This window comes from Anser cygnoides, chromosome 15 (genome assembly GCF_040182565.1).
Source record: "Anser cygnoides isolate HZ-2024a breed goose chromosome 15, Taihu_goose_T2T_genome, whole genome shotgun sequence".
In the NCBI taxonomy this organism is placed as follows: domain Eukaryota; kingdom Metazoa; phylum Chordata; class Aves; order Anseriformes; family Anatidae; genus Anser; species Anser cygnoides.
This window is the reverse complement of record NC_089887.1, coordinates 17847730-17875409: the sequence shown is the minus strand read 5'-3', so window position 1 is coordinate 17875409 and position 27680 is coordinate 17847730. Positions and strand designations below refer to the sequence as shown.

Genomic DNA, 27680 nt, shown 5'->3' with positions numbered 1-27680 from the left:
GTACTCAGCCCTTTCTTTGAGGTGGGTACAGGACACAGCGGTAAGGAAACACAATTCCCACAAATTTGGCTTTTCCCACAAAGTTTTGACATCTTTTCCACAATAACTAATTCATTCACATTAAATGGGACCCTTTCCATCACCCCCAAAAGCAATTAACAGTTGAACATGCAATGAAGTCTGACCTAAACCACACTTTATTATTTAGCACCATCTCTGAATACCAGATGGAGCTCTTTCAACCATTTTTGCTTCATAAGCATTTGGGGATGACAACAGATCTTAAAAGAAAAGCCAGAAATAGGCTTGAAAAAGCTGGAATAAATAATTTTGCTTTAAGCCTTGCATCCAGAATCACTAAGTTGATTCATTATTTTAATAAAAAGATAACCTGTAGTTTCTTAGTAGGCTCGTGGTAGGATAGTGAGAATAAAAATGAAATGCATCTCCAGATGTTTCCCTAACTTATCTATTTTAATTCCAATCTCTTAGGAATTGCTCATATTCATAACTACTATGAAAAATATTGACAAGCTGACATTTAATTAAAAAGTACGCAGCATTGCTGTTATTCCATTGCATGGGGAAATTAAATGCTGATTTCACACTCATTTAACATTGCTCTTCCAGTCTGCTCTTGTAACTGACATTTCTGCCTTTCCTCTGGGTATCCAAAGCCAGAGTCTGAACTCATCAACAATGGCTGAACGTTGAACAGTTTGGACATTCTGGGACAATGTAGGCATATTCCAACTCAGAAATAAATAACAGAGAATGTATTAAAAGTATCAGACACAATTATAGGTCTGTGCATATGGATTTATAAGAGAGAAAATACAGTGCCTGGTTTGCTAGAGCAACTTTTGATCTCATTTTCCAAGTTCTTAGGATAGATGGCATACTGATATTGTTACCAACAGTAACCAGTAACCTCATGGAGCAGTGTAACTTCAGATAAGATGAAATGCTGAAGAGAATTTTGTGTGCACGAGTAGTTGTTTTTTTTTTCTGATTTTTTTTTTTCTCATTGCACACTGTGTTAATCAGTTGTCTGTGGTTGAGATGGAGAGAAGACATTGAATTGATATGTAGTTCCCACTTTGGAGTTGCAATAATTCATGTACATATATGATTCATGCAGATTATATATCATATAAATGTGATATAAGGTTGCTGGGGGATTTGAGGGTGACCTAGGGTTTTGTATCTTTAAGGAACAAATGGTGTTACTTCCATCTCTGCATATGGGTGATTTTAAAATTCATCTTTTTCCTTTCTTATTTGTGATGAATAACACTAATAAATAAGGGACAGTCCATAACATTTGCTCAAAACGCAATCTCTTAATAATCATCAACAAAACAACATCCATGTCCTTTTCTTACTGATTCACCTTGTCTTGCAGTTGTGGACATGGCTTTCCCATGTAATTTGCTGGAGGTCAGGTTTGTGGGCTCTCTAGGTGAAGGCAATTAATCTCATTTTAACAGCGGTAGCATTGCATAGTGGAATTACCTCTGTGAAGGATTTAAGCTTTTTTTGTCTGATATTGCGAAGCCTTTTGCTGTATCAGTTTGGACGCAGTGTGTTCCATCTTGTGGACAAAGCACGCTAAGTCAGAATCCTTGAGACACATTTAAAGATTGGGGTATTTTGAGTGTATGTCATAAAATTGCTTAGTGCAATATGTAAAATAATAGAAGTTTGTAGCTCAATGCAATAAAACCCTCTTCTGGGATGTTGGTTTTGTAACTGAAGTTACTTGAGTTGGCTTGATTCTTTTAATTCTGAGGAAGCAGAAATTCTTTTGCTAGGATGCAAGTTGCTTGCTACCATTTTTGAAATTATCAAATGTAAAATTCTTTTCTATTTTCTTCTTGAATTAAATTTAATGACCTAGAATTATGTTAATCTGGGAACAAACCAGAAATAATTCTGCGAAACATCTGTTGAAGCAGCATAATTGCTACATGCTAACATTAATAAGAAGTAAACAATTTTAGAAATGTCTTTGCTTTGGGTATGAAAGCAAAAATATTCTTATCAGAGATATAAGTGACTTCTACAAATATTTTTTATTTAAAGTTCATTTATCTCTACTCTTTATTGACCCATACTAGTTTATTTGATGCTTTCTTGGTGGAAAGCAAGTGACAACCCTTAAGATGGTGCTCAGTGACTGGAAAGTCCTTTCCAAAAGCAATAGGGATTTGTTTTACAGACAAGACTGTAAAACCCCAACATTTGTCAAAATATGATGCTTTCTGAATGAGACTGCTTCCCTTTTCTTGCAGAGATCGCTGAGATCAACAAATCATGTCCTATAAAAGTCCTTTAGGGGAACTAGCTCATTGCCTGTTTTTTCTAAAATTTAAAATAAGGTGAATTTATGGAGAGTGTTTTCAAAAACGAGTATGTAAAAAGCTTTAGTATAGATGGCTGCAAAGGTGAAGTTTTTGCTGTTAATTTAAAAGTAGGATTCTAAAAGGAAAAAAGTCTCAAATAAGATGATCTATGTGAAAATGTAATTTGGAGTCAATCAGAAGCAATTTTGTTTTAAAATAGACTTAAATTTGATTTCATGAATGAAAATTGCTGGACAAATGAAGTAGTGTCAATCAAATTCTCATTAAAGAAACTTTAAAGGTCATTGTGCTGATGGTCTGCAGGTAAGCAGAGTCATTTCTAGCTGCAGAGTAGATGTTCTCATTAATTGGTCATGCAGAGATACTGGAAAGGTGGCTGATTAATAAGTTTTCCAACTGTTCGTCTATAACCAAATTAGTGCTACAGAGATAAAAGGAGCTTCTGCTAATAGGTTGTTGCCCAGCATTGCCAGGTACATCTGAAGTACCGAAAGCTATCACGCAAATGGCAGAGCAGCTGGTCCAGATGGCACTGCTGTTGAGATATATGAATGTGGGGAGCCTAAGCTGATAAGAAAACTCATGACTTACTAAACAAACACGTAGAACCAAAAACTAGTGCTGCAAGAGCTGAAGATACTAACATTGCCCATCTATATGGCAAGAAATGAGGTCACTGTGATAATTATAAAGGGTCTGTGCTTGATGACCAATGCTGAGAGCTTCTTTATGAGCTGGACTGAATTGAGTCAGGAGTTTGCAGAGAAACTGTTTATTTTTAGTTACTGGAGATTCTGTTCTGGTTTTGTCACAGATTACTTGCTGAAGTGAAAAATCCAGAGGAGCTTTGGATAGAATCACAGTGTGGCTGAGGTTGAAAGGAGCCTCAGGGCCAACTGCTCCCCCCTGCCCCAGCAGGGCCACCCCGAGCAGGGGGCCCAGGCCTATGTCCAGGTGGCTTTGGGAGATCTCCAAGGAGGAGACTCCACAGCCTCTGTGGGCAACCTGTGCCAGGGCTCTGGCACCCGCACAGCACAGAAGTGCCTCCTGGTGCTCAGAGGGAGCCTCCTGTGCTCCGGTTTGTGCCCACTGCCTCTGGGCCTGGCCCTGGGCACCACTGAGCAGAGCCTGGCTCCATCCTCTGTGCACCTCTGTGCACTTTGTAGGCATTGGTGAGATCCCCCCGAGCCTCCTCTTCTTCAGGCTGAGCAGGCCCAGCTCACACAGCCTCTCCTCACAGGAGAGATGCTGCAGTCCCTTCATCATCCTTGTGGCCTTATGTTGGACTCTGTCCAGTATGTCCAGGTCTCCCTTGTACTGGGGGGCCCAGAACTCCAGGAGTGGCCTCACCAGTGCTGAGCAGAGGGAAAGGATCACCTTCCTCCACCTGCAGGTAACACTTTGCCTAATGCAGCCCAGGAGTCCATTCACCCTCTTTGTGGCGAGGGCATGTTGTTCGCTCGTTTTCAACTTGGTGTCCACCAGGACTCCCAGGTCTTTTTCTGCCAGGCTGCTTTCCAGATGGGTGGTCCCCAGCACGTCCTGGTGCCTGGGGCTGTTCCTTCCCAGGTGCAGGACTTTGCACTTGTAGAAATTCATTAGGTTGTTGGCTCAGTTCTCCAGCCTGGGCAGGTCCCTCTGGATGGCAACACAACCCTCTGGCGTATTAGAATCTATGTATACAGTCAGCTCTCAAAATCCCAAAGTGCTTTCAACCATCACATGCAAGGGTTTCTGGTTCACTTATTTTTATTACTGATGTTTGTAAGGATATTCAGTTGTTGACTGATTGCCTTGCACATCACAAAGGATTAGTCTGAAAAGACAGAGGATTCATTTCAACTGAGGAGTGTCCTGCACATTTGGTGTCCATATGTAACAAGCCACTGAAGATAGCCAGCAAATTTGGTGAAGTGCTCTCTTAACATTTAAGAATGAATGATGAGATTGTGTTTCACCATAGTTAAGTCATCATTTTGGTTAAATGGCTATCAATCCCCCCATTGCTATCACTGTTTTAGTCTGCAGTTATGACGCTTGTGCTGATTTTGTGTCCAGATGGTGAGATTTCTGGTTTGCTGCTTCCTGCAGACAAACAGTATCTAATGAGAAGATAAGATACCTGAATTGCTGGAACAAGAACTGACAACCTTCTCAGCTGAGAGTGTTGGCCATTTAATTTATATGTGGACTTGAGAGATTCCCTAAAACACCTTTAATGAAGGCACTGCTGCCAGAGGTGGGGAATTGAAATATTAAACATTATCTCTGAGGTATTCTTAAATAATGTAACATGAGTTATAACAGCTGGTGACTATAAGCTAAGACAGAATTTAATAGCAATAATTTCATATTTGCCAGATCTACAGCAGTATTACTAGAACTAAGTTCAAATGTCTGTAGCATGGAGGGGAGCACAAGAAAAACGCCTTTCAGCATCCATCTTTACACGTAATGTGTGTGGCTGATGCTGGACCAGAGTTGCAGAGAAGTGGATATTCGAGGCCTTAAGTCTCATTGGATAACTATGAATTTTAGCAACAAAGTCTTAATATCTGTCTGTGTTTCTCAATCTCTTGCCTACAACCCAACAAGGCTGTAATACTTCTGACATCCAGATAGCAGTTGTATGAAAGATTATGATGTCAGAATTTTACATGGGAGAGTACTGTGGTATTCCTTACTCACTTTAGATCCACAGTTTGATCAAAGCAATGCATTAACATAAGTCAGGCTGCTGCTGTAGGTAAAACAACAGCATGCCCAAATGTAAGTAGATCAGTTGTTTCGGTCATCAGATGTAACATGAGCCAGCAGACCTGGTGTACAGCCAAGATGATACCAGCAGCTTTGCCAAACAGCAGGAACGGTGAGAAGATGTGATTTTTGTGCTGCTTTGTTTAGGAGTAGCATCACAACAGTTGAAATGGGAACTGAGAAATAAGACGGCTTTACGCAAGATAACGTGTCTGACAGCTCACTTGAAGCTACCACTTATCTGTCATATGAGGGTGTTGTTTTATTTTCCCTATCGCTTCCACGTTGGTATGGAGCAATAGTCGTTTTGACGCATGAACCTCAGCAGTGAGATTGTCAGTCATGGGGTATTTCTCCTCATGGAGCAGTTCCTGAAAGGGAGGGTGTATTTGGGGTTCTCTGTTGTCTTTTTCCCTCATCCTGCTGCTGTGTATAGAATTTATTTGGGGTAACTTAAGCTGAAGTTATTAATGCCCAAATCAACATTGCAAAGCAGTGAGCACTCAGTGAGCCCACTTGCTGGCAGTCTTCAAACCCCAGCTCCCCTCGTTTCCCACAAACACACTGCACCGTGCTGTCAGATGAATTTGGCACTCAGAACGTAAGTCCTCGGTAACGGCACATATCAGTATATTGTTGGCTAATACTCACCCAAGCAGAAATGATATCTAGGCCTTTCTCTGCAAGCTGATAATTATTGCATTGTTAACTTTCAATTACTTTAATTATCGTTTCTATAGCATTGCATGAAAGGAAGTCTATTATGGCAGCACTTGGCTTTAAGTATTGTAGATATTTTTGTGTGCATGTGTTGTTAGAAGTAGCTTGTGGAATAAAACCAAACTCGTCATCAATCAGAAAACAAGAACATTGCTATAGATTGGGTTTTGAAGGTGACAAAACTCTTAAACCCCAAGCTAGAAATCAAATGACATAATTGCAATTTGTATTATGGTACATTTTTTTTTCTTTTCTTTTTCTTTTTTCTTCCTTCCTTCCTTTTTTTTTTTTTTAACACTGATGCATTATTTCTTAAATCAGATGGGACTGTTTGCTCACCAGTTGAACATTGTACAAAATGGGGGTGGCATTTGTAAAGATCTGTGCTCATCTAAAATATATTTTCCAGAAACTCATCCAAATTTGTCTGAAGTACTCAAAAGATGTAGAATCTCATAGAATCTCATACTTCTTTTGTCAGTTTCTTCTAGTGGCTCATCAGTTAAGTGTTGAAATGGAAAACAAGTCGTTAACCTTCCCAGCTTTGACCTCTGAACATAGCTTTTTACTATACTTTTCTCTCTTTGATTAAAAAGCTCCTTATCCCCTGGTACCTTCCTTCTCATAATTCAGTGAGTGCTTTTAGACAATAATTTTCTAACCTTGAAGAAATTTTATCATTCCATAATTAAGAGATTTAATACACAGAGTAAATACTGATCTTCACGTCAGTCTTGTTTAATTAGGGAGAAACATAAGAAAAACCTGTGCATTCCGTATACTGATTATTTTGACAAATATGTACAATAAAACTTGTTTATTTTACTTCCTAGATTTTTTTAATCCAAATTCTTTAGTAGTAACAACCTAGCAGAACAGTATTTTGATAATGGAAAGAAAAAGGTCAAGACAGGAAGAGATTGTGTGAACTTATTTAAATAATTACAAGAAAGGCTAACAAAACTGGAGAGGATTTATATTGGCATTATGCACAAAATAACATTAAAAAGAACTTAGCTCATAGGCGAGCTAAATGAGCTGTGAGGTTCATAGAAAAGATTTAGAATTAGTAAAATCATTGCTAAGCTCTACCAGTTTAATTAAAATTCAACCTCTGCATTCTCAGGCAGTCAGCATTCCCACGGGCAGAAGCTTAATTTTGATTAAGTACCATTTGACATTATAAATGTAAGTAATTTATTCTTCATTGGCATTGATCCTATCTGGAAGTTCAACCCCTGGGGGCTTTGAGGTATTCTTTCAACCCATTGCTGCTTCCAATAGTGAATGATGTAGAAAGGACTATTTTGGATTTTTGGTTTCATTTGGTTCACTACTTTGAACACAAATCATTCAAAATATTTGCTGTCCTCGGTGTTGCACTTCTAGATGGCACTCCTGTATTAGTTGTATTTTCTAATCCTATCAAACTTACCTGTTTCTCTTTTAAAATATTTATATAGTGAAACGCAAACCTATGAGTGGCTTAAATTTTAGCTGTTGTTTAGATCAGGATATTGACTGGCAATTGCAATACCAAAATGTCCGTCTTCATATTTCTTGTGCTAAATGTTCAGTGTGTTGCAGTTCTTGTTCTGTTTGCTTTGCAACTTGAATCAGCCATTGTAGAAAAAAAAACACAAAACATTCTTTAAGGCTATTTGACTTAATGTCATCTACCTTGCTTTGCATGTAAATCTGTGCATCAACCTTGCCTGCCAGTCTAAAACTGCAACCTAGTACAAATCTCCTTAAATATCTAGTATTATTGAAGTTATCAAAAGTCATTTGAGATTCTTTTTAGCCTTAACCAATTAGTACACGCAAAATCACTACAAAAACCAACTGTATGTGTGCAGATCCTACAACTTCCAGGCAGGAAAAAAATAAGGTGACATTAAAACTTGTTTACTTCTGCACATTGAATGTACATCAACTTCTCAGCTTCATTTAGTTTCTTTGGTGGAAACTGACTGAAGTAAAAGCTAATAAATCTAGCACCTACGCTAAGGCATTCATTTTTGGGGTTAAACTGACATCTACTGGTGTCCTGTAATAAATTACGTGCCATTAGTGTGTGAACAAAACATATACAATATACCGTGTACTTTACTGTTTCGTGACGCTGTCGGATGACTCAGCAGGGTGGAGAAAAGCGTAACAGCCAAATACCAAGGGTGGGGCTGCTTCGTACATCATACCACCAGAAAGGTGACAGAGCAGAGCTCTTGTGGGATACTGCGTTGGGACCTACGTAAATTTTCTGAATTTGTCATGTGGCCTTTCTTCTTTTTTTTTTAACAAGTTAAATATATCATCTTCAGAACACAGCTCACGGAGTGGGGGAGATGATCAAGATTTCTCTCAATTTCTAGCTGTGTTTCCTCAAGCACGAAGTGAGTTCATGCTGCGTGTCCCCACCCAACCACTTGGTCTACTGTGGCTGACCCCAGGAAGAGTGGGTCAAGCTGTCCCTAGCTTCACTCTGCATCGCCGGAAAAGGACTGGAAAGGGAGGAACTGGTAAATGGTGAGATAGGTGGGCAGGAGGAGGGGTAATGAGAGGAAATACACTTGTGCACTGCTAAACTGATGCTGTTAGTGGCCTAACCACCAAGCTGTATATGGACATTTGGTAAGAAGAGTGGTAGGGCAAAACGGCACAATGTTATTGGGGTCTGCAGAGAGGGGTAAAAGCTGTAGCATGAGGCAGCCTGTGATGAGATGTAAGCAAAAAATATAGCACTGGCAGTAAGAAGGCTTTCAGATGAGGCTCATGCCTTATTGCACCCCAGGAGATGCGTTTAGTCCTGGCTTCTCTCTGCTGTGGCTTCTAAGCTGCTCACATCCACCTGGCAAAGGAAATTCAGTTACAAAGAGCACAATTACTCCAGTTTTAACAAAGCCAGGGCACCAAGGCAGAAATTACACATATCCTGCTTCTGAGATAAATATCATGACCTATAATGTGATTTCTTGACAATGATGAAAAGTTACTCACATCTAAGTCGTGTTCTATCCTCGGGGTCAAACGCTAACAAGCAGGAAGGACTGACTGCTGCCGAATCAAAACAAAAGCAAAACCCACCACTTTTTTTTTTTTTTAACAGAATCAGGGGTGAGGAGTATTCATGCTAGCAGAGCCCTTGTACTTCACTATCTGATCAAAACCCTGCATACACATACCTGTAGGCAATACGGTAGATCCCTCTGACCGCAGAGTTGACTCTTGGGCTTCTCGTCACTTGGAGCGAGTGCACCTTTTGTCCTATGAAACCTGAATCCTGGCCCTGGGATGGACTTGAATTGAATATACGTGTTACTTAGGGCAAGGGCCAAGAAAGGTTTTAAGCACAAAACTAAGACTTTAACAGATTTTAGATACTTTCAGCCAAAAGGCCTACCATAGAGTCCCTGCTGAGCCCTGGGGGGTTGGTGACTCCTTCCAGTCCAAAGCAGATTGAAGCACTTAAATAACAAATCTTGCCAACTGGCTCATTTAAACTGCAGTGGTGAAGCAGAAGCAGCCCTTGGTGAATCCCTTTCAGCGATCTGGCCAGTAATGGTTTCTGTCTTACCTTGGCACATATTTTTGAACTGTTGGGTTGGATGGATGAAGGAACAACAACCTCTGTAGCTTCCAAAGGCTGAATCCAATTAATTGGTTCTAAGAGCCCCAGTTAACGACACTGGATCTGTTGGGAGGTTTCTTTAATAATTTTCTTTCAGTTTTGTCACATGCAGCACTGGCTGAAAGAGATGATCCTGGTAACACAGGCATATCAAGGAATTAGAGGAAGGATTTATTTTTTCCTCCTGTGCTAGGAAACAGGCAGTCTGGCAATGCTGATTACTGGGAAGCTGAGGATCCCTGTGAATCTGGGAACCTGCGCGTAGCCCCTGGGCAAGACCTTCCAGCGGGACGTTTCTCTGAGGAGGCAGCCTCCACTCCCGGCGTCGTGCGTCGAACTTTTCGTGTTTCCTGAGGCTTTTTTTTTTGCATTTCGTTTTCCTTCTCCTCTCGCCCCGCTGCCAGGTGCCGGAGAGGCGGAGCGGGGGCGGCCGGTCCCGGGGCCGGGGGTGTCCGGGGCAAGGTGCGTGATTCGTGCAGCCTCGGGGAAGGGGAGGAGAAAGAGACGGGACGGGACGGGACGGCGGCTCCAGCCGGGCGGCGGGGAGGGCAGGCGGCGACAGCTGCGGAGCGGTAAGGGACGGGCCGGGGGGATCCGGGGCTGCGCGGGCGCCTCTGGAGCCGGGACGGGCGGGAAAGCGCCGGGCCCCTCGGAGGAAGCCGTCGGTGGTCACCGAAGCTGTGGGCAGGGAGAGGAAGAGAAGAAGGGAAAGGAAGAAGGGAAGGGAAAGAAAGGGAAGAAGGGACGGCACCGGGCGTCTCTCTGTCAGGGCCGCTCCCCTGAGGGCGCGGCGCAGCTCAGCTCAGCTCAGCTCCCTGTGGCGCTGGCGCTGCCCCCGCCGCCTCGCCGGGTGCGTGGCCGTGTTTACTTTCTGCCTTACCAAACCTGAAGTGTGTAGCCTCCTCTTCTCAGGACCACGGGATGCCTAATGCGATTTCTGGTCTCTTAGTGTTTTATTTGCTAGTGTTTTGTTGGTAAATCCAGTGTGACTCCAATGGCACTGGTTGTCTTACTGAAACAATAATGTATTGAACTTTTTGTTTGTTTGTTTTTTCCCCTTAAAGTATAACAGAGTTTTATTCTTTCACAAACATCTAAGAAATCTGCGTGACTTTAACGCGCTGTTTCTCAGCAGGTTGGTGAGTTAGGAAGCTGTTGTCTGGAGTTCAGGTAACCAAGATGGTGGCCCCAGCAAGTGCTGTGCTACAGCTTGCTGCTGCGTGCTGCAAAAATCCCGAGTGCTCCCATAAACCTGTATATCCTGCCTGATTGTTTAAAAAAAAGATTAGCTGTCAATCTGCCTTTTGTTCCGGGTGCTGTTGATCAGCAGCTGTCTTCAGCGCCGCTGTGACAGAGCCCCTGTAATTAGTCATGGTGTTGGAGAGCAGCCTGGGGTTTCTAGCAATGGGAACTGAGGAGGAATAGTGCAAACAGATTAATCCTGCCAAATCTTAGCTAAAGAATAAGGGAAGGATAACAGTGTATTTACTTGGCCAGGCTGGGTTAGGAAATCTGTTTTCATAAGCCTTTATTTTCGGTGTCTTTACGCTAAGTAGAGAGGTGGGTTATTACCTTCTCTTTCTCTTGTCCCCAGGCTAATCTTCAAGCTGGATTGCAAGACACATGTTTGCGCTGGGCGTATGAAGTAATAGTTCAAATATTTCTTTAGGGTTGACGTTTAGAGCAAGAGGGACATCAGCAAAATTCTGTTGACAAGCTGAAGTTGTGGTTGCATCCACAGTGATTAATCTTTTGATGAGATTGTCTTTTAGTCCTGATGTCATCTTGTTCTTTTTTAAAGAATTTCCATTAGAAATAGAAATTCTATTCTAATTTCCATTAGAAATTAGATAGATGTATTAATGGGACTGATACTTGGTTTTATTTTTACACTGTTTGTTTTAGTACTTGATAGTTATCTGTGCCTCAGAATTGAAATGTCCTCCTTAGTTAATTAAAAAAAAAGGGGGGGGGGGAGAAGAAGAAAAGGAAGGCATAGGAGACGTCATTGTTCCAGGGATGCTGCTGTTAAGACCTGGAACCTGTTTGCTTCTGTCTTGTAGGGTGGAGGGAAGCAAAAAAGGATAGATATCATTTTTAAATAGAACCACCTGCCCCAAATTAGTCAGTGGTAAGAACTGAAAAATGCAACGTCATTTGAAAATAAGTATTGACCATAAGTACTGAGACTTAGAAGAATTTGTGCTAGAAATTATGGTCATGAGCATTTTGAAATCTATTAAAAGGCGTTGATTTCTTCGACCTTGTTTCCTCAGGAAAGCAGAGATGGGGATTGTCTTCAGTTGTGCAGCATCTGCCACGCAGCAGGAACTGTGACTGGGGGCAGTTGATCAGCATTCAGATCTGTAGCTTACTAAGAAGGGGAAACATTTTTTTTCTTTTTTCTAAAGAAAACAGAAGGTCAGTGGTTTTTAAAAATACAGTTGTCAAATATACAGTACTACTAAAACTTAGAGTTTAGTCATCATTTGATTGCTTTCTTCCATCTACCAAAGCTGCAGTGTGAGTAGGAGGTTGGTGTGAAAGCTGAGAACAATGCCTTCCACACAAGGAAGTGAGGGGTTACCAAAATAACTGCTCCTGTGTACACACTGTGCCTGTAGTCACGTTGTCCTTTCCTTCTGCACCAGCTCCTATGTTTGTCCTAGCTACGTGGCCAATCCTACACTGGACTGAATACACAACTCCATTTCTAATAAACCTTTCTACGTTTCTGCTTAGTCTGCTGGGAAGACCGTGAGACTACTCAAGTGTATAAACATCAGCAGTGTGTAAACATGGATCAGCAGAGCTTTGTCAGACAGGAGCCGGTGATTGAGAACTGTAGTTGAGAAGTTACAGTAGTAGAAATCTATGGGATAAACACTAGGATATACAAGTTGTCAACAAGCTACTTAAAGGATGATGTAGACACAACAGAAGCTGGTTATAAGTTAAAGGTAAAATTTTTTACAGTTTCTAACATGGACAGACAGGTTTCCAGAGCATCTTGCATAAAAGCGGGAAAATCAAACTTGTCTTAAAATGGGTCTTAATCTTAAAATTCATGTGTTCTCAAATATATCTATTTACATTATGCTTTGTAAACTACGGAAAAAAGTCAGGACTGCTACCAAAATCCAGTTTCCTTTTGATATGAAGATACTGATCCAGAATCTGCATTTCAGTAGGTGTACAACAGTACTTGGGGCAGGGGTATTTAACAGCTGCTGCAGTTCCACTCCTTGTGGTCTCTACTTGGGATGAATTAGTGCCTCAGTGACCTGAATCAAGCTGGCAGCAATGGGGACAGCTCAGCAATAAAGGCGGATTTCTGGCAAATTGTCCTCAATGAGGAAGTCATTAAAGCAATTTAATTTTTGTTTACATTTAACACTGGTATATTTTGCATCAGTTTTGTCTTAACTTAATTAGTATTTAGTACGCATGTCTTAAAACAGAACTGGGCCTTCGTTATCTTTTTTTTTCTAGCAACCTGTCTTCTGTTTTCTGGGTTGTTAAAGAGCAGTATAGGTCGGAAGGAATCCCTGGAGGTCACTTGGACCAGCCGCCTGCTCAAGACTAATTTTAGGGGAGGTTTTTCAAGGCCCTTTGACTTCTGTTTTGTCACAGCTGTCTGTTCTGGAGTGTGTTTCCTACTTCTGTTCTCGTTACGGAGGCATTTACAGCAAGCTATGGTGCTAATGGGGAAATTCTGCCTTAGTTATCTGGCTTGTTTACCATGACTTTTGTTTGCTTCTGGTAAAAACTGTCCAGCTTCAGTTTCCTTCCAGCTAATCTGTTCATTGCCCTTGAATGTTTGGCCCATCAATTCTGCTAGTATTCCAAAGTGGGCGTATTACTGGTCTTAAAAGATCAGATAGTACAGTTATGTATGCCATGTGTAACAAATGTGTAACAATCCAAGTGAGTCAAACCTTTTTTTTTTTTTTATTGGTGCCAGACTTTTTTTTTTTCTTCTGTTTCTTCTCCACTCTCTCTCCAAATGTAGGCTGTGTTATACCCTGCACTTTGAGACCTGCTTAGGTAGTGTCTTTCAAACTGGGGACAGCTTCTTGGAATAAACCTGAGGAATGGGAATATGGGAAGGGGATTATATCCAGGAGACAGCAGTGAGATGGGGATAGAGCAGCAAGAGTCCAGAGTCTGGCAGGAGTTTGTGAGATGCACTGTAAGCTTTTAGGATGGCGAAGGCAGGGAGACAGTGGCTTAGCTCTCGTGCTCCTGGCAACCCCGTGCATCTTCTGTCGTTTGGTGTCAGTGCTGTCTGCTTCCTTCCTCAGCTTAAGCCTCTCTCACACTGGGCTATTTTACAGCCCCATTTCTCCTGCCAGCTCCTCTGCTGTGTTCCCAGCCACTACCCAGCACTCTCTCTTCATCCTGACTGGAAGGTCTTGTGTTCCTGCTTGAGATCTGCTGTCTTGCACTGAACCATGAAGGACTGAGTTTACATAAGTGTTGTATTTTTTTTTTTGATCCAACAAATCTATCATTTAATAGAAGTCTTCCCCAAACTGCTAAGAAGTCTAATAAAATCGTAACTTTTGGTGCTCTTCTTAAAAAGAAATTCTTAATGCTTTCTGATGATGTTGTTACCTTGTTCTTCATTTGGATAGCCAGAACAGAGGCTTACAGAATCACAGAATCATCTAGGTTGGAAGAGACCTCCAAGATCACCGAGTCCAACCTCTGACCTAACACTAACAAGTCCTCCACTAAACCATATCACTAAGCTCTACATCTAGATGTCTTTTAAAGACCTCCAGGGATGGCGACTCAACCACTTCCCTGGGCAGCCCATTCCAGTGCCTAACAACCCTTTCAGTAAAGAAGTTCTTCCTAACATCCAACCTAAACCTCCCCTGGCGCAACTTTAGCCCATTCCCCCTCATCCTGTCACCAGGCACATGGGAGAACAGACCAACCCCCACCTCGCTACAGCCTCCTTTAAGGTACCTGTAGAGTGCAATAGCGTCGCCCCTGAGCCTCCTCTTCTCCAGGCTCAACAATCCCAGCTCCCCCAGCCGCTCCTCGTAAGACTTGTTCTCCAGACCCCTCACCAGCTTCGTCGCCCTTCTCTGGACTCTCTCGAGCACCTCCATGTCCTTCTTGTAGCAAGAGGCCCAAAACTGAACACAATACTCGAGGTGCGGCCTCACCAGAGCCGAGTACACGGGGAAAATCACTTCCCTAGCCCTGCTGGCCACACTGCTTCTTATGCAAGCCAGGATGCTGTTGGCCGCCTTGGCCACCTGAGCACACTGCTGGCTCATATTCAGCCGACTATCAACCAATACTCCCAGGTCCTTCTCTGCCAGGCAGCTTTCCAACCACTCATCTCCCAGCCTGTAGCGCTGCTTGGGGTTGTTGCCCCCCAGATGCAGGACCTGGCACTTGGCCTTGTTGAACTTCATGCAGCTGGCCTCAGCCCATCGGTCCAGCCTATCCAGATCCTCCTGCAGAGCCTTCCTACCCTCGAGCAGATCGACACACGCACCTAACTTGGTGTCATCTGCAAACTTACTGAGGGTGCACTCAATCCCCTCATCCAGGTCATCGATAAAGATATTAAAGAGGACCGGCCCCAGTACTGAGCCCTGGGGAACGCCACTAGTGACCGGCCTCCAACTGGATTTGACTCCATTCACCACAACTCTTTGGGCCCAGCTACTCAGCAGCCAGTTTTTAACCCAACAAAGCGTACGCCAGTCTAAGCCACGAGCAGCCAGTTTCTTGAGGAGAATGTTGTGGGAAACGGTGTCAAAAGCCTTACTGAAGTCAAGGTAGACCACATCCACAGCTTTTCCCTCATCCACCAAGCGCGTCACTTTGTCATAGAAGGAGATCAGGTTCATCAAACAGGACCTGCCTTTCATAAACCCATGCTGACTGGGCCTGATCGCCTGGTTGCCCTGCAAGTGCCGCGTGATGACACTCAAGCTAATCTGCTCCATGAGCTTCCCTGGCACTGAGGTCAAACTAACAGGCCTATAGTTTCCCGGGTTGACCTTCCAGCCCTTGTAGATGGGCGTCACGTTTGCTAGCCGCCAGTCAACTGGGACCTCCCCCGATAGCCAGGACTGCTGATAAATGATGGAAAGCGGCTTGGCCGGCTCTGCTGCCAGTTCTCTCAGTACCCTCGGGCAGATCCCATCCGGCCCCATCGACTCGCGTACATCCAAGTGCTGTAGCTGGTCACCAACCATTTCATCGTGGATAGCGAGGGCCACATCCTGCTCCCCATCCCCTTCTACCAGCTCAGGGTACTGGGTATCCAGAGAACAACCGGTCTTGCCGCTAAAGACTGAGGCAAAGAAGGCATTAAGCACCTCAGCCTTTTCCTCATCTCTCGTCACGAAGTTTCCCCCCTGCATCCGGTAAAGGATGGAGCTTCTTCTTAGTCCTCCTTTTCGTGTTAATGTATTTATAAAAACATTTTCTGTTATCTTTAACAGCAGTAGCCAGATTGAGCTCCAGATGAGCTTTGGCCTTCCTAATTTTGTCCCTGCACATCCTTACAAAATCCTTATAATCATTCTGAGTGGCCTACCCTCTTTTCCAAAGATCATAAACCCTCTTTTTTTTCCTAAGCTCTAGCTACAACTCTCTGTTCAACCAGGCTGGTCATCTTCCACGACTTCTTTGCTAGTGTTGTTCATCTCAGTAAAAATTCTGGAAGCAAACTGATGTCACGTGTTTGGATGAATTTGCATTCAGCAACATTCCTTACAGTGGAAGATAAAATAAGCTATTTACTTTTTTTCCAAGTCATCCTAATAAATGCTTGTAACAGAAACATCTTTCCTCTTACTCAGAGTGCGTATGTATTGATTCTGAGTTTTGGAATGCCATTCAGTGAAAGTAAAAACAGATGGTCTGAGATTTTGGGTCTGGTTTCATGATCTGCTTACATTCGTTTGCATGAGTGTTCTTGCCATCTCCCCTTGTACCACTTGTATGCTAGGAACTGATATGACTGAAAACTCACTCTGTGGTGGTAGCTAGCCACAGTGACAAGTTGGCTTTTTTTTTTTAATTATTATTATATTTTGGTAGAAATCTTCCTGAGTTGATTTAGGACATATATTTGCTAATGCACTGTTCTAAGGATATATATTTCTTTTTACTAAAAACAAGAAAGTTTTAAATCCGTGCCAAACAATGGAAATGTTCTTAATTGAAACTTCCATGGAGCTAACGAAATTTATCTTTCATAAAGGCTTCTTACAACAGACATTCAAGATTCAGTCCAAATGTATTTTCTTTATAGTAAGATTGAGTTTCAGGGTGGCCTTTTTAGAAACAAGTAGAGTATTTTGGGTCTGTACCTGAGTAACTAAGGAAGTTTTCAGATGAGGAAAATTTTTCTGGAAGGTAGTAAGTGTATTTACTCTTCCATTCTTAGCTGAGTGGTACTTCCTATTGCATTACAGGTTTGGCTGGTTGAGGAGACGGTCTCTCCCAGTTTCTTCAGGCTATCAAGAGCAGAACTTCTGCACATAAGTTTCTGCTCGTGTGGTGTGTTAATGTGGGGGCTATGCATACTTTTTCTTTTCTTCTCCCTTCTCCTCCCCCCCCGCCCCCTGATAATAAGGGGCAGAAGAATCATCTGCCCACAGTTATCCTTCAGGTACTGCTGTGTTACCTGTGCACTGCTGTGGAATCCATTTCTGCTGAACTTTGATGAATGCCAGGAAACGAGCTGGGATTAAAAACATCATTGCCCTCTGATTCATTTTAATTGTTGGTTGAAGCACAAGTGACTTATATTTCTACTTTTGATTGGTTTCCCCTCCTGTGTTTTTTTTTGTTGTTTTTTTTCCGTGTTTGTCCTTGGGTAAAAGGTGTTTTTCCACATTCTTAGGATACACATTTGTATCCTGTCTTCAGAAAAAGGGTGCAGTTTTAAACTACACAATCTTAACAAACTGATCTGGGCAGTATCAATAATTCTCATGAGATGGGGTTTGCATCCTCTGGTGAAAAAATGGCACTAAATATGTGTTCATATTGGGTGAGGAAAGGAGTAGTTGGTACCATGAGGTGAAGACAGGTGAAAGGCATGAGCCAGACCCTGACCCCAACTGATCAGCATCATGAACGGAGTGGGAAGAAGGAAGGAGAAGATGACTGCAGCTCTGTAGCTCTGTCCTCCTCTCTGTATTTTGGAGTATGACACAGATAATGTTCCCTATGTGTTCTTACAGTAAATCTGGCCCTTGAGAGAAAGGGAATCTTGAAGCCATTTCCCTTCCTAGGAAAAGATAATGGCATAAGTTCACGTGTGAATGTGTGTTACCTGGCAGATGGCACAGGTATCGATTATCACAGGGCAACCTGTTATGTTTTGGGCACGTTAAGTAGTACCTCTGTAGTTCCTGGTCTGTGACATACATTCCTTCAGATTTTCCCTGTATTAATTTTGATGAAGAAGAAGATCAGAGTAAGTCTTCTACACTAGGCTTTATAATTCGACATTTGAATTTGCCTTCTGCAGAAACTACCCAATTTCTGAGAAACCCGTGCAGTGGGAAGATGTACTCAGGAACACTGTGCAGCTATTTAATTAAAATGTAAGGTGTCACCTATATAGCAGTGTTTTTTTGTTTGTTTTTTTTTAAATTACATGAACATTATCAGGAAGATCTCACGTCTGATGAGCGGTAACCCAGCTGAAACCTGCAGTGTGTAGCTGCCTGTGAGTGTACTTTTAGTTCCAAGTCAAGGATTTATCTCGAGCGATTCCAGTCAGATACAAACCCTGCAGTGTGTGATAGAAGGCTTTATGAGGAACCCTTGGCTAATAATTTCCTCAGATAAGTTACCTTAGAAGTCTGATTTACTTAGTTCACTTTATCGAATAGCAAGGTAAAAGGAAAGTTTAGCCAGGTGCTGTGCTTTTTCAGATACAGCCTGCAAACTCCTCTTGCCATGTTAGAACTGGCAGTGTGGGTTAGGCAGTAAATGCAGGCCATGCTTTGGGTTTCAGCTTGCTACGTGGGCTTGTAGTTTAGGGATTAACTTGGGGGGGATGGGGAGCACTTGAATCAACTGAAATCTGATTTTGCAAAATGCAAAACTGCACAAAGTGCTGCATACTGCTGAGTTTTACTTAGCAGTCAACAGTTCTGAAAGGCTTCCATGCCCCGAAATTTATATGGCTTTAGTGCAGTTACAAAAGTGAGAGCGCTGTGCTGCACCCTCCGTTGGGCAGGAGGATATCCATGTATCTGGTTGTTTGTAGGATGTGCTGCTTGTCTTCCGGGTCTCCAGCTAGCATAAGTAACTAATCTAATGAGCTGGTTGCACTTGAATAGAGTGATTTGTGAATGCTGTAGCTTTTACCAGGCTTTTTCCTACCTTTATGCCAATGTTATTCTGTATGTGGAGCAATAGATCTCTGCATAAAGCAATAAGCTACGAGAGTGCTTTGCCCCATGCAGGTGTTCTGCCTCAGTATGTGCTTATGAAGGCAATGATTTGGGCTAAGACAAGTGTGAGCAGATACAAGTATTTGTGATTCTTTCTCTCGAGAGAATGAACAAAAAGAAAAATCTGGAGAAAGGAGCTGCTGCTTTTTCTATTTATTAATTTTTCTTTGGAGTCTAGTGACTCACCTACCCAGAGTTAGTGCAGCTGAGCAGCACAGTGAGTCAATATTCTCCTTTCTCTGCAACTGGAATACAAGAGATGTTTTTTTTTTTTTCTTCTTTTTTTCTTTTTAATGAAAAGCAGAAGTGTGGGACAAGTAGCTGAAGCCATTGGTTTTTGTCTTACTACGTGCATTTCTAAAGACTTCAAGCACAGAAGGGTAGTGAGAGACAGGGAACAAAAGCAAGAACTGCTCAGTTCTCCTCTGTGCTAAGTGGCATTTGGATCTGAAACTTCCAGATCTAAATGGAAACTCTTGTGTAAAAGACCCAGTCTTGAATTTAGTGTGCTTGTTGGTCATTCAATGTTTGCTTGTCCTGGTTCGAGATAGCCTACTGGTTTGCATATGTGTAAGTAGCAGATAACAGGGAAGTCAAATGTACCAAAAAGTTATCAGTCTTATCCTTTGTCATTTCTTACAGTTGAGTACTTGTCACCAATCTTCCTTTTTGAATTATTTGGGAGCAGCGTTTGAGAGTCTGTTTTAAGAAGACAAAACTCGTGGGCTTGGTTCCTGCCTCTGCCATCAGCTTGCTTTGGTGCCTGTATTTCAGTCATGTAAGTTCATTTATCTTTAAATTAGTAAATTGCTGTCATTTCATAGGATCTCAAAGTACCTTGAGTTGGAAGGAAACCATAAAGATCTTTGAGTCCTGCTCCTGATTGTCCGAGCTACCCGTGACACAGCTTTAAGCCATTTCCTTGTGTCCTGTCAGCTGTAACCAGAGAGGAGGTATCAGCACTTCTCTCTTCCCTCTCCGCACCCCTTCATGAGGAAGTTGTAGACAGCCATGAGGTCTCCCCTCAGTCTCCTCTCCTCTACGCTGAACAAACTGAGTACCCTTAGCTGTTCCTCATATGATGTATGTCCTTATGTAAGTAGCTAGGTACAGTTTGTTAACGTGTTAGAAATTCTGGTCTTCTCTGTCCTATATGGGTGCTTAAGACTGTATCAATTTTTTTATGATCTGGTGTTGGTTTGTGGTTTAAACCTTTTGTTCTCTTTGCATTCAGGCATTATGCACTAGTTGCTCTTCCGAGACAACTCTGTATCAATGGTATTTTATATAAGAATGTATCTGTAAAACATACGAGTAAAGGCATAAGCTGCTCTGCGCTTGTTTGCAATGAGCAAAATGCAGATGGTAACTGGAAATTCTCTTAGTGCTTTTATGCAGAGTGGTACAGCATACGTTACTAACTCAGGCTGTAAGACTTGCCTGAGCTAAAACAAAATGCTGAAAACCCTTTCTAGAATGTCCCTCTGGCCTTTGTTTTCATTGCTATCTAATCTTTAAGTTAATGCTTATTACCATATCAACTTACTCTAGTTACTATCTTACCTGAAACTCAGATAATATTGATAATCAGCAACTTTTTATCATGCTGGTTGGTTTCCTTTTTCTAGGTGAAGCTGGTTTTTAGTTAATTCTAGACCCAGTCTTGCAATGAGTTTTGTGGATAGGGGCTTGTTTACAAGCAGTTTATTCAGGATTTGGGCCTTAACTTCAGAGGAAGTAGCATTTTACTTTGGAAACAGCATATATAAAAGTACATGTTTAAAATTAGTGTTGCATTTATTTTCAACAAACAGTGCTGAACTAATGGAAAATACAGTTGCAAGGGATGTGAAGAGATTCTTGAATCTACTTAATGCTGTATGACAAATACATCAATAAAAGCTTTGGTCAAAACTTTATGGAGGGAAGGCTCTGCAACTCTTTAAGCAGTTTTTCCAGTGCTTAACTAGTCTTAGTGTTAGACCTAAAGAAAAGTTTATTATTTTGAAGCTTTTCTTAAAGTTTTCATTGAAGTTGTGTCAAAGAAGAGTTTATTCAGAGTTTCTTCATTGCTACCTGTCGTCATTATTCTCTCTGGCCTCTTGAAATTAAGGAACCTCAGTTAATTTGGCTTTTTCTCAGAATTCCTCTTCTCTAGCCTGTCTGATTGTTCTTGATGCTTTTCTTTGCAATCTGCTCACCTGTTTGTTTCTCAGATACCATACTCCCATGGGGCTTTCCCAGAGCAGCAGACCTTTTTCAGCTGTCATACAGGTACTCACTCTGCTTTCACACGCCTTCATGATGTTTGCTGTTGTCATCGCAGCTTCAGCTTCCATTCAGGTTCTGATCTGGTAGATCTGCTGGGTATTTGTCTGCACTCTAGCTGCTTAAGTGATCAGTTTTTCTGACTGAAGAATGTGATTATATTTGCTGGGTGCTAGGCAGAAGAAGGTGCATTTTAAACAGTAGAAAAAGCCATATTTTAGGAGAAAATGGCATTTCTTTTTTGGGCGGTTTTTTTATAACCAGCTAATAGCAGGACTCCATGTGCTAATTTCCAAGTCCAGAATATTTTGACTTGAGGGTTTTACAGTTTGTGACATTTGCGTGAGAAGATCCTCTTTCAAAATATGTGGTGGAGAAGTCCCATGATTTTGTTGGTTTGGTCCCTATATGAGCAGTTCTGTGTTCAAAATAGCTAGATTCTTTCCTGGGATGAATCTTGCTGATGCATTTTGTTGCTTTACTAGTGCTTTTAAGCATATCATTCTTTGGAAACAAAAAATTTTGAAGCTCACCTCCATGTATAAAGAGAATGGAATGAGGTAACCTGGAAAGAGATCGTTGTAGATATATAGTTTTACAACAGTTCTCTCTACTTTGGAATCTAAGTTCTCTGATAAAGTAATCACTCTAGCTTAAAAGTAAAAGGGTTATTCAGGCTGCTCTGTCAGGAAACTATTGAGCAATAACCTATTGCACAACAAGTTTAGGCTGGTTGTCCCCTGATCCCCTGATTGTTGTTCCTCTACTGTCTGCTGTGACTTTGTATTGATTTCTATGTGAAAGAAATTGTGATCTTCCTTTTTCTCAGAAGTTAAGTTCCCCAAAGGCAATTTAACTACTTACAGAACTGCTTACAGATTAGCCAGCTTTTATGTTGAGATTTTTTTTTTATCCCTCTCTTCCCTGCTAGGTCACAAATCCAGCTGTGTCTTCATGGACAACGCAAACTTCTTAAAGGATCCTTCACTTTTATTTTCCTTGTTCATCTATGTAGTGACTCTGCATATCGGCAGCCAATTTACAGTAAACTTACTGGATTGTAAAAACCCACAGTGTAGGGTAGCTTGTGAGGAAAGGATTGTTCACTGATTGAACTTGTGAGTTTAACCAGGTCTAAACTTCAGTCCTTAATGTTCAGCTTTGAGTTAGATTGCATCTGTGATTAACCACATTCCTCTTTGGTTTGTTTTTGGGAATGAGATTTCATTTTTATATAACATAGAAAAAGAACCTGGGGTGGAAATAACTTGGTAGTCATAAGCTTCAGAAAATAAGCTAAGTTTAAGATTAGCTTAGTATGTTTAGGTCCTGTGTTTACTGTGTAGCATAGCAATGCAGTGATGTCCCTAGATGTGGTATGAACAGTAGGGAGAATTGTTGTGCTTATAATGCATGATTTCTCACACCACAAGACATTGCATCTATACCCAGCAAGCTGCTTTTCTTTTTATTTCCTTATTTATTGGAAACATCTGTCATTGATTTTTAGTTGGCTATCAATCCATTTCATTATGTTCAATAAAGTGTTTCTTTTAGCTCATGTTTCAGCTCTTCAGTATAGAAATATTTTTTTTTAATCAAAACTTAGCAGTGGAGTTCATAGCATGGAAGAGAGAAAGCAGCAAGGTTTGACAGTAATGCTGTATTGTTGTGAGTAATTTTTTAACATACATTTTTTGATCATCAGTGCAATTTCTCTTATTCATTTTGTTCATACTGGTGCTATGGTAAGTTATTGTTCCTACCCTACTACAAGAATACAGAATGAGTGTGCCAGACAGGTTTCCCACCCCATATCGTACTGAGTGGAAAGATTGCATGTACACAGAGGGATGAAGTGTGCAACTGAAGAGGATTGAGTGTGGTTCTAATTGATCTGTCTGATGGTCCTTAGGAGGAAGAGAAAACAGGAGATGCTTAATGAGTGTTGATGCCATGAGAGATTGTTTGACAAAGAAATTGGTGGGCAGAGTGTAGGGAGTGTGTAGGCAGTGAGAAAGATAGGAAGTCCGTGCTGGAATCTGTCATTATTTCCACATTGAGAAAAAGCAATGGTTAGCATTCTGTATTCTGTAATAAAATAATACAATAGTAATTGATAGAGAAAAGTTCCATTAACAAATTCATTGAAACCTTGGTAAGCAGCAAAAATGAGAAACTTTAGACTTGAGAATTACTAAAGCTTTGAATTGAGTTGGATGTACTTAGTTTTTTGGGGTTTCTTTTTCCTTCAATATAAATATTTCTTTATTTCAAATCATGGCAAAGATCAATATTCTGTTTTAAATATTTGAGCTTTACCACAAGCCAGGCTTGTACTAGTTAGCAACTATTATGCAGCCCATCATAATTCTTGTTTTTGGAGGAGAGTGGGGACACCTGAAGTATGGTTCTTGCAGAACTGGGAGAAACTGACAGATAGCTTGGAATACTAATAAAGATGCATGATATCCAGCTTGGAATACTAATAAAGATGCATGATATCCCTGTTTTTAGCATTTTTAATTTATAAAGGAATGATTTGTGGTGAGAAAATGTGTAAAAAAAACACACAAAAAACAGTGAAAAGGAAGAGCGAAGAAAGCAACAACAAAATCAAGATTAACTTTTAACACTATCAGAAACACAAAACAGTCAATACATTTTGTGCTGTGAAATGTGCATTTTGATCTAGTTAACTACCTGCTTTGTGTCTAAATAAAGCCTAATTAGTTGCCACTTCTCCTAAATAAAGTCCTTAGTTACGATTTTTATCTCCATTATGTTCTAGATACAATGTCTGCCCCGAGTGGCATCCCTGCCCCATCTGCACCACCTTCTTATGAGGAAACAACAGGAATCAACGTGAACTATCCCCACCCATATCCTGTCCCAGACCCTGGCCAGAAACCAGATGGGAAGGGGATGAACCCTCCTCCGTACACAGGACAGCCTATGCCAGCAAATAACCCCGGTAAGCCTGAAACTTTACTGTACCTCATGTTAAAGAGGTGTCAAGCAGCTGTAATAGCTGCTGTGCAGAAACTTAAAGATTGTGGTTCAAAGGTGTTCCCTACTTACCCAGAAATATTTTTGAAGTGAATAAGGTCAGTCAAGTCTTGTGATACCCCCAGAGCACACTGATGTCAATAATGTAATTCACCTTTCTACAATTTTTAATGCAGACTTACTCTTAGACAATCTGTTTTGCATTACGAAATGCCATGCTGATTTCTTTTTGTCGTTGTGTATTTCATTGCTCTTATCCTCAAGTATTTTGGAATTATACCTGGTTGTAGCTCAGAGGAAGTTGATAAACTTTTCTTTTCTTCCTTGTTTACCCATTGAATAAACAGAATATTTCTTTGCTCAGTTACAGTTCAGACGGTGTATGTGCAGCAACCTGTAGTGGTATTTTATGACCGCCCAGTTCAGATGTGTTGCCCTTCCTGTAACCAGATGATTGTGACACGTCTCTCGTATGAGTCAGGAGCGTTGACTTGGCTGTCATGTGGTGGCCTCTGCCTGCTGGGGTAGGTTGATTCACATTTGCACTTTATTTTTCTCTTCTCACATGACCTTTGATAGCTCTAAGGAGTAACGAATACCTTGTAGGCTCTCAGCTTTGTTGCTTTCTCATTCTGTCTCAAATCTGACCCTCGATGGCTGGAATAGCCCATGTTGAGTGTAAGTCCTACAGGACCTCGAAGCAGGTCTGCAACAACCAGTGATGTGCATTCTTCCTAAAGCTTCATGGCATCAGTTTTATGGATAGCTTATGTAGGAAATATATTTAACGTTCTTGTGTATGTAACAAGTGTTAGAACTGTATGTTTTTTTTTTCCTTTGCAGGTGCATAGCTGGCTGCTGCTTAATTCCCTTTTGCATTGATGCCCTAAAAGATGTGGATCACTTCTGTCCAAACTGCAATGCTCATGTTGGTTCTTACAAGCGTTTATAGGCAGTGTTTAAACATTGATAATTGATTGATTTGAAGTTGGCTAGCAGCTCTGTAAGCCCCTTCCAAAGCTTCATGGAGGCTTCGTGATTGTTTCTGTGCATCCTGTCACTGGAAACCAATCAAAAATAATGTTTATTGCTAGATTGTTTGAATAAGAATTTGCTAAGAATAAAGGATTCTGACTTAGGTCTGTAGAAAGTACGTATAATCTTTATGGGCCACCCAGTCCAGCACCAGTCCAGCACCTAAGTGTTGTCCCACTCTGCTTTATGCAAAACAGATTGGTGATGTCGGTCCAGTTAATCTCATGTCATATTGCACACTGGTGTGTTTGCTTAGAGCCTCTGCACAGACCAAGAGGAGAATGTCTGGAGAACCATATAGTCTCATGCTTGGTGTTGATGCTTTTGCAACAGCACTGTTTACAAACTGGCAGGGAGTTGCTTGCCTCCGACAGACGTGGCCCTCTGACAAAAGAAGTGATTTTGGTCCCCAATGTTATCATTTGGGCACCTTTTTATAAGCACTAAAAATCACTTTAAAACTTTCTCTGTGAAAGACAACCAAACCTAAAGGCTTCTTCCTTCTGGAAGCTGCATTACCAAATGGCGGTAAACAATAACTCAGGTTATTGTGCATCAGCAGTGATTCAATCTAGTGCCTGAATTTCCTTGCCAGTTTTGAGTCCAGAAGTATCTCTACTTTGCAGTGAAGATGCTTATACAGGAATTTTGAATAGATATTTTTTTTCAGATTTTTTTTTTCTTTTTTTTACTGCTGATTTATGTCTGTGCTGTCTGTGAAATGTTCTCTTCTCCCCACCTCATTGGAAATGCCAATAGAGCCTCAGTTGTAGTGTTGGAAGGCTTCCTTATACATTTACATGAGTTCACTGATGGATCATAAACAAACCTCAGTCTTATGTTAAAGCTGGAATTCCACCTGCAAAACACAAATAAATACAGGACCCGTGTTTTTAATTGTTGATCTGTTTGTTAGCTGTGGTTTCTTCATTGAGAAGGTAGCATGTTTTTAAGGAGTTTTCTCTGATGATTATTTAGACTTGTACTCTGATTTTTCCAAATGAAAGATAAGTTCTGTTCTCAGAAACCTAAGCTGGCTATGCTAAGTTTAGGTGGTGATCACAGAAAATTAACAAGTGACACTCTGAAGGTTGAACTATTTTAAACAGCAGACTAGGTCCAAGTGACATCTAAATACATTTGAGTGATACCTGTCTAGAGAAGGCAGACAAATGTTTAAACAAGGCTGTGATGCTAACACTGTATTAATCTCTGTAAAAAGCTAAAATGAATACTGCATTTATTGTTCTTGCCAGATGTGCCTTCTATAAATATTTGGTGTAAGTTAACTTTTCAAAAATCTTTGAACGCTTCACATTTGAAATCTGAGTTTTGTGGATTACAAGTACAATGTCTAGGCCTCGTAAATTAGTCTTTATAAATTGCTGCTGTTTGTGGGTCAGTTTGTAAGTGATTTAAGAGCTTCCTTGTGCATTTGGAAAAGGCTTCGGATTGTATGTCTCTGTATTTACATTGGTAGCTACTAACTAGCAAGAGAATAATGGAAAGAAAAGGTGGTTGCTTTGTAGCTTTCTGCTTTGGGTCTGCAGTAACAGCTCATGTTTTCTATCTGCTGTACCACCACGGTAATGCCTTTGATGTTCTTTAAGGACCTGGGTGACGCTCCATTGAATTTTCTGTTCTGATGACACAGTCACTGGTCCTCATTTATGCAAGTCACAGGCATTACTGTAAAGCAGCCTTTTTTTACCTGGATTTCACAAAAAATGTATTTTTTGTCAGTTTATCATCAGAGTAAGAGAAGAAGAAGCAATGAAGCATACATTCCCTTAACTCCCTGTTTCTCTACGAAGTGCTGGTTGGAAAATCTAAGGTGGTAGCACCATGATGCAGAAGAACATTGACCACCTCCTTTTCCCCCACCCCCCAATAATTATAAATTATGTGGGTTTTCTTTTGGTTTTATGAGCATAGTCAATTGCATGTGTTAAATTGCTGTTATAGACTAAGAATAAGACAGGTAATGTTGGCAGCTACTCCATGTAATTAAGCATTCTGCAAAACGTTTTGCTGCCCCCTCTGTGCTTAAATTTCCTTAAATACAAAGCCTGTACATGTTCTCTTGTGTATGGATTTATCTACAGAATGTGCCAAAGTGACTTGCTTTGTAACGCTTATTTTAGACAGAGTAATGCAGGATATAACTTGCTGTGTGTGGAAAGTGCTTTGTTTGATTTTGTTAAGTTACTGTTTGTTTTTAAAGCTGGTTGTATTTAAAATAAAAACTTTCTTTTGTATCTAGTGATTATAATTGGAAAATTATAGCATTTGGAATGTTTCCAAATGTGAATGTTAAAATAGTGTCAAGAAATGTAACTATAGGATGCAATTTTTCAGTGTCTCTCTTGGGCCAAATCTCTGAGAAATGGCTTTCTGTGGCATGCAGATAAACTGCTTACACACAGCCACATTTGAAAATGT

At 41.1% G+C, this 27680-nt stretch overlaps 1 protein-coding gene across 6 annotated transcripts; it reads left to right on the top strand.

Moving 5' to 3' along the window:
* Positions 1–9799: 9799 nt before the first annotated feature.
* On the top strand, positions 9800–27496 carry LITAF (lipopolysaccharide induced TNF factor). Of its 6 annotated transcripts, none has more exons than XM_048053758.2 (5): positions 9800–9936; positions 19569–19704; positions 23986–24168; positions 24568–24727; positions 25047–27496. In XM_048053758.2, the coding sequence occupies exons 3-5, from the start codon at positions 23991–23993 to the stop codon at positions 25153–25155; spliced, it is 447 nt and encodes a 148-aa protein (XP_047909715.1). In that variant the 5' UTR covers positions 9800–9936; positions 19569–19704; positions 23986–23990; the 3' UTR covers positions 25156–27496. The 6 variants fall into 6 exon arrangements, with proteins under 6 accessions (XP_047909715.1, XP_047909713.1, XP_047909716.1 ...); XM_048053756.2 differs by having other exon boundaries at positions 9917–10046; XM_066977985.1 differs by lacking the exons at positions 9800–9936; positions 19569–19704 and adding exons at positions 10027–10046; positions 11751–11895.
* The last annotated feature ends 184 nt before the right edge of the window (positions 27497–27680 follow it).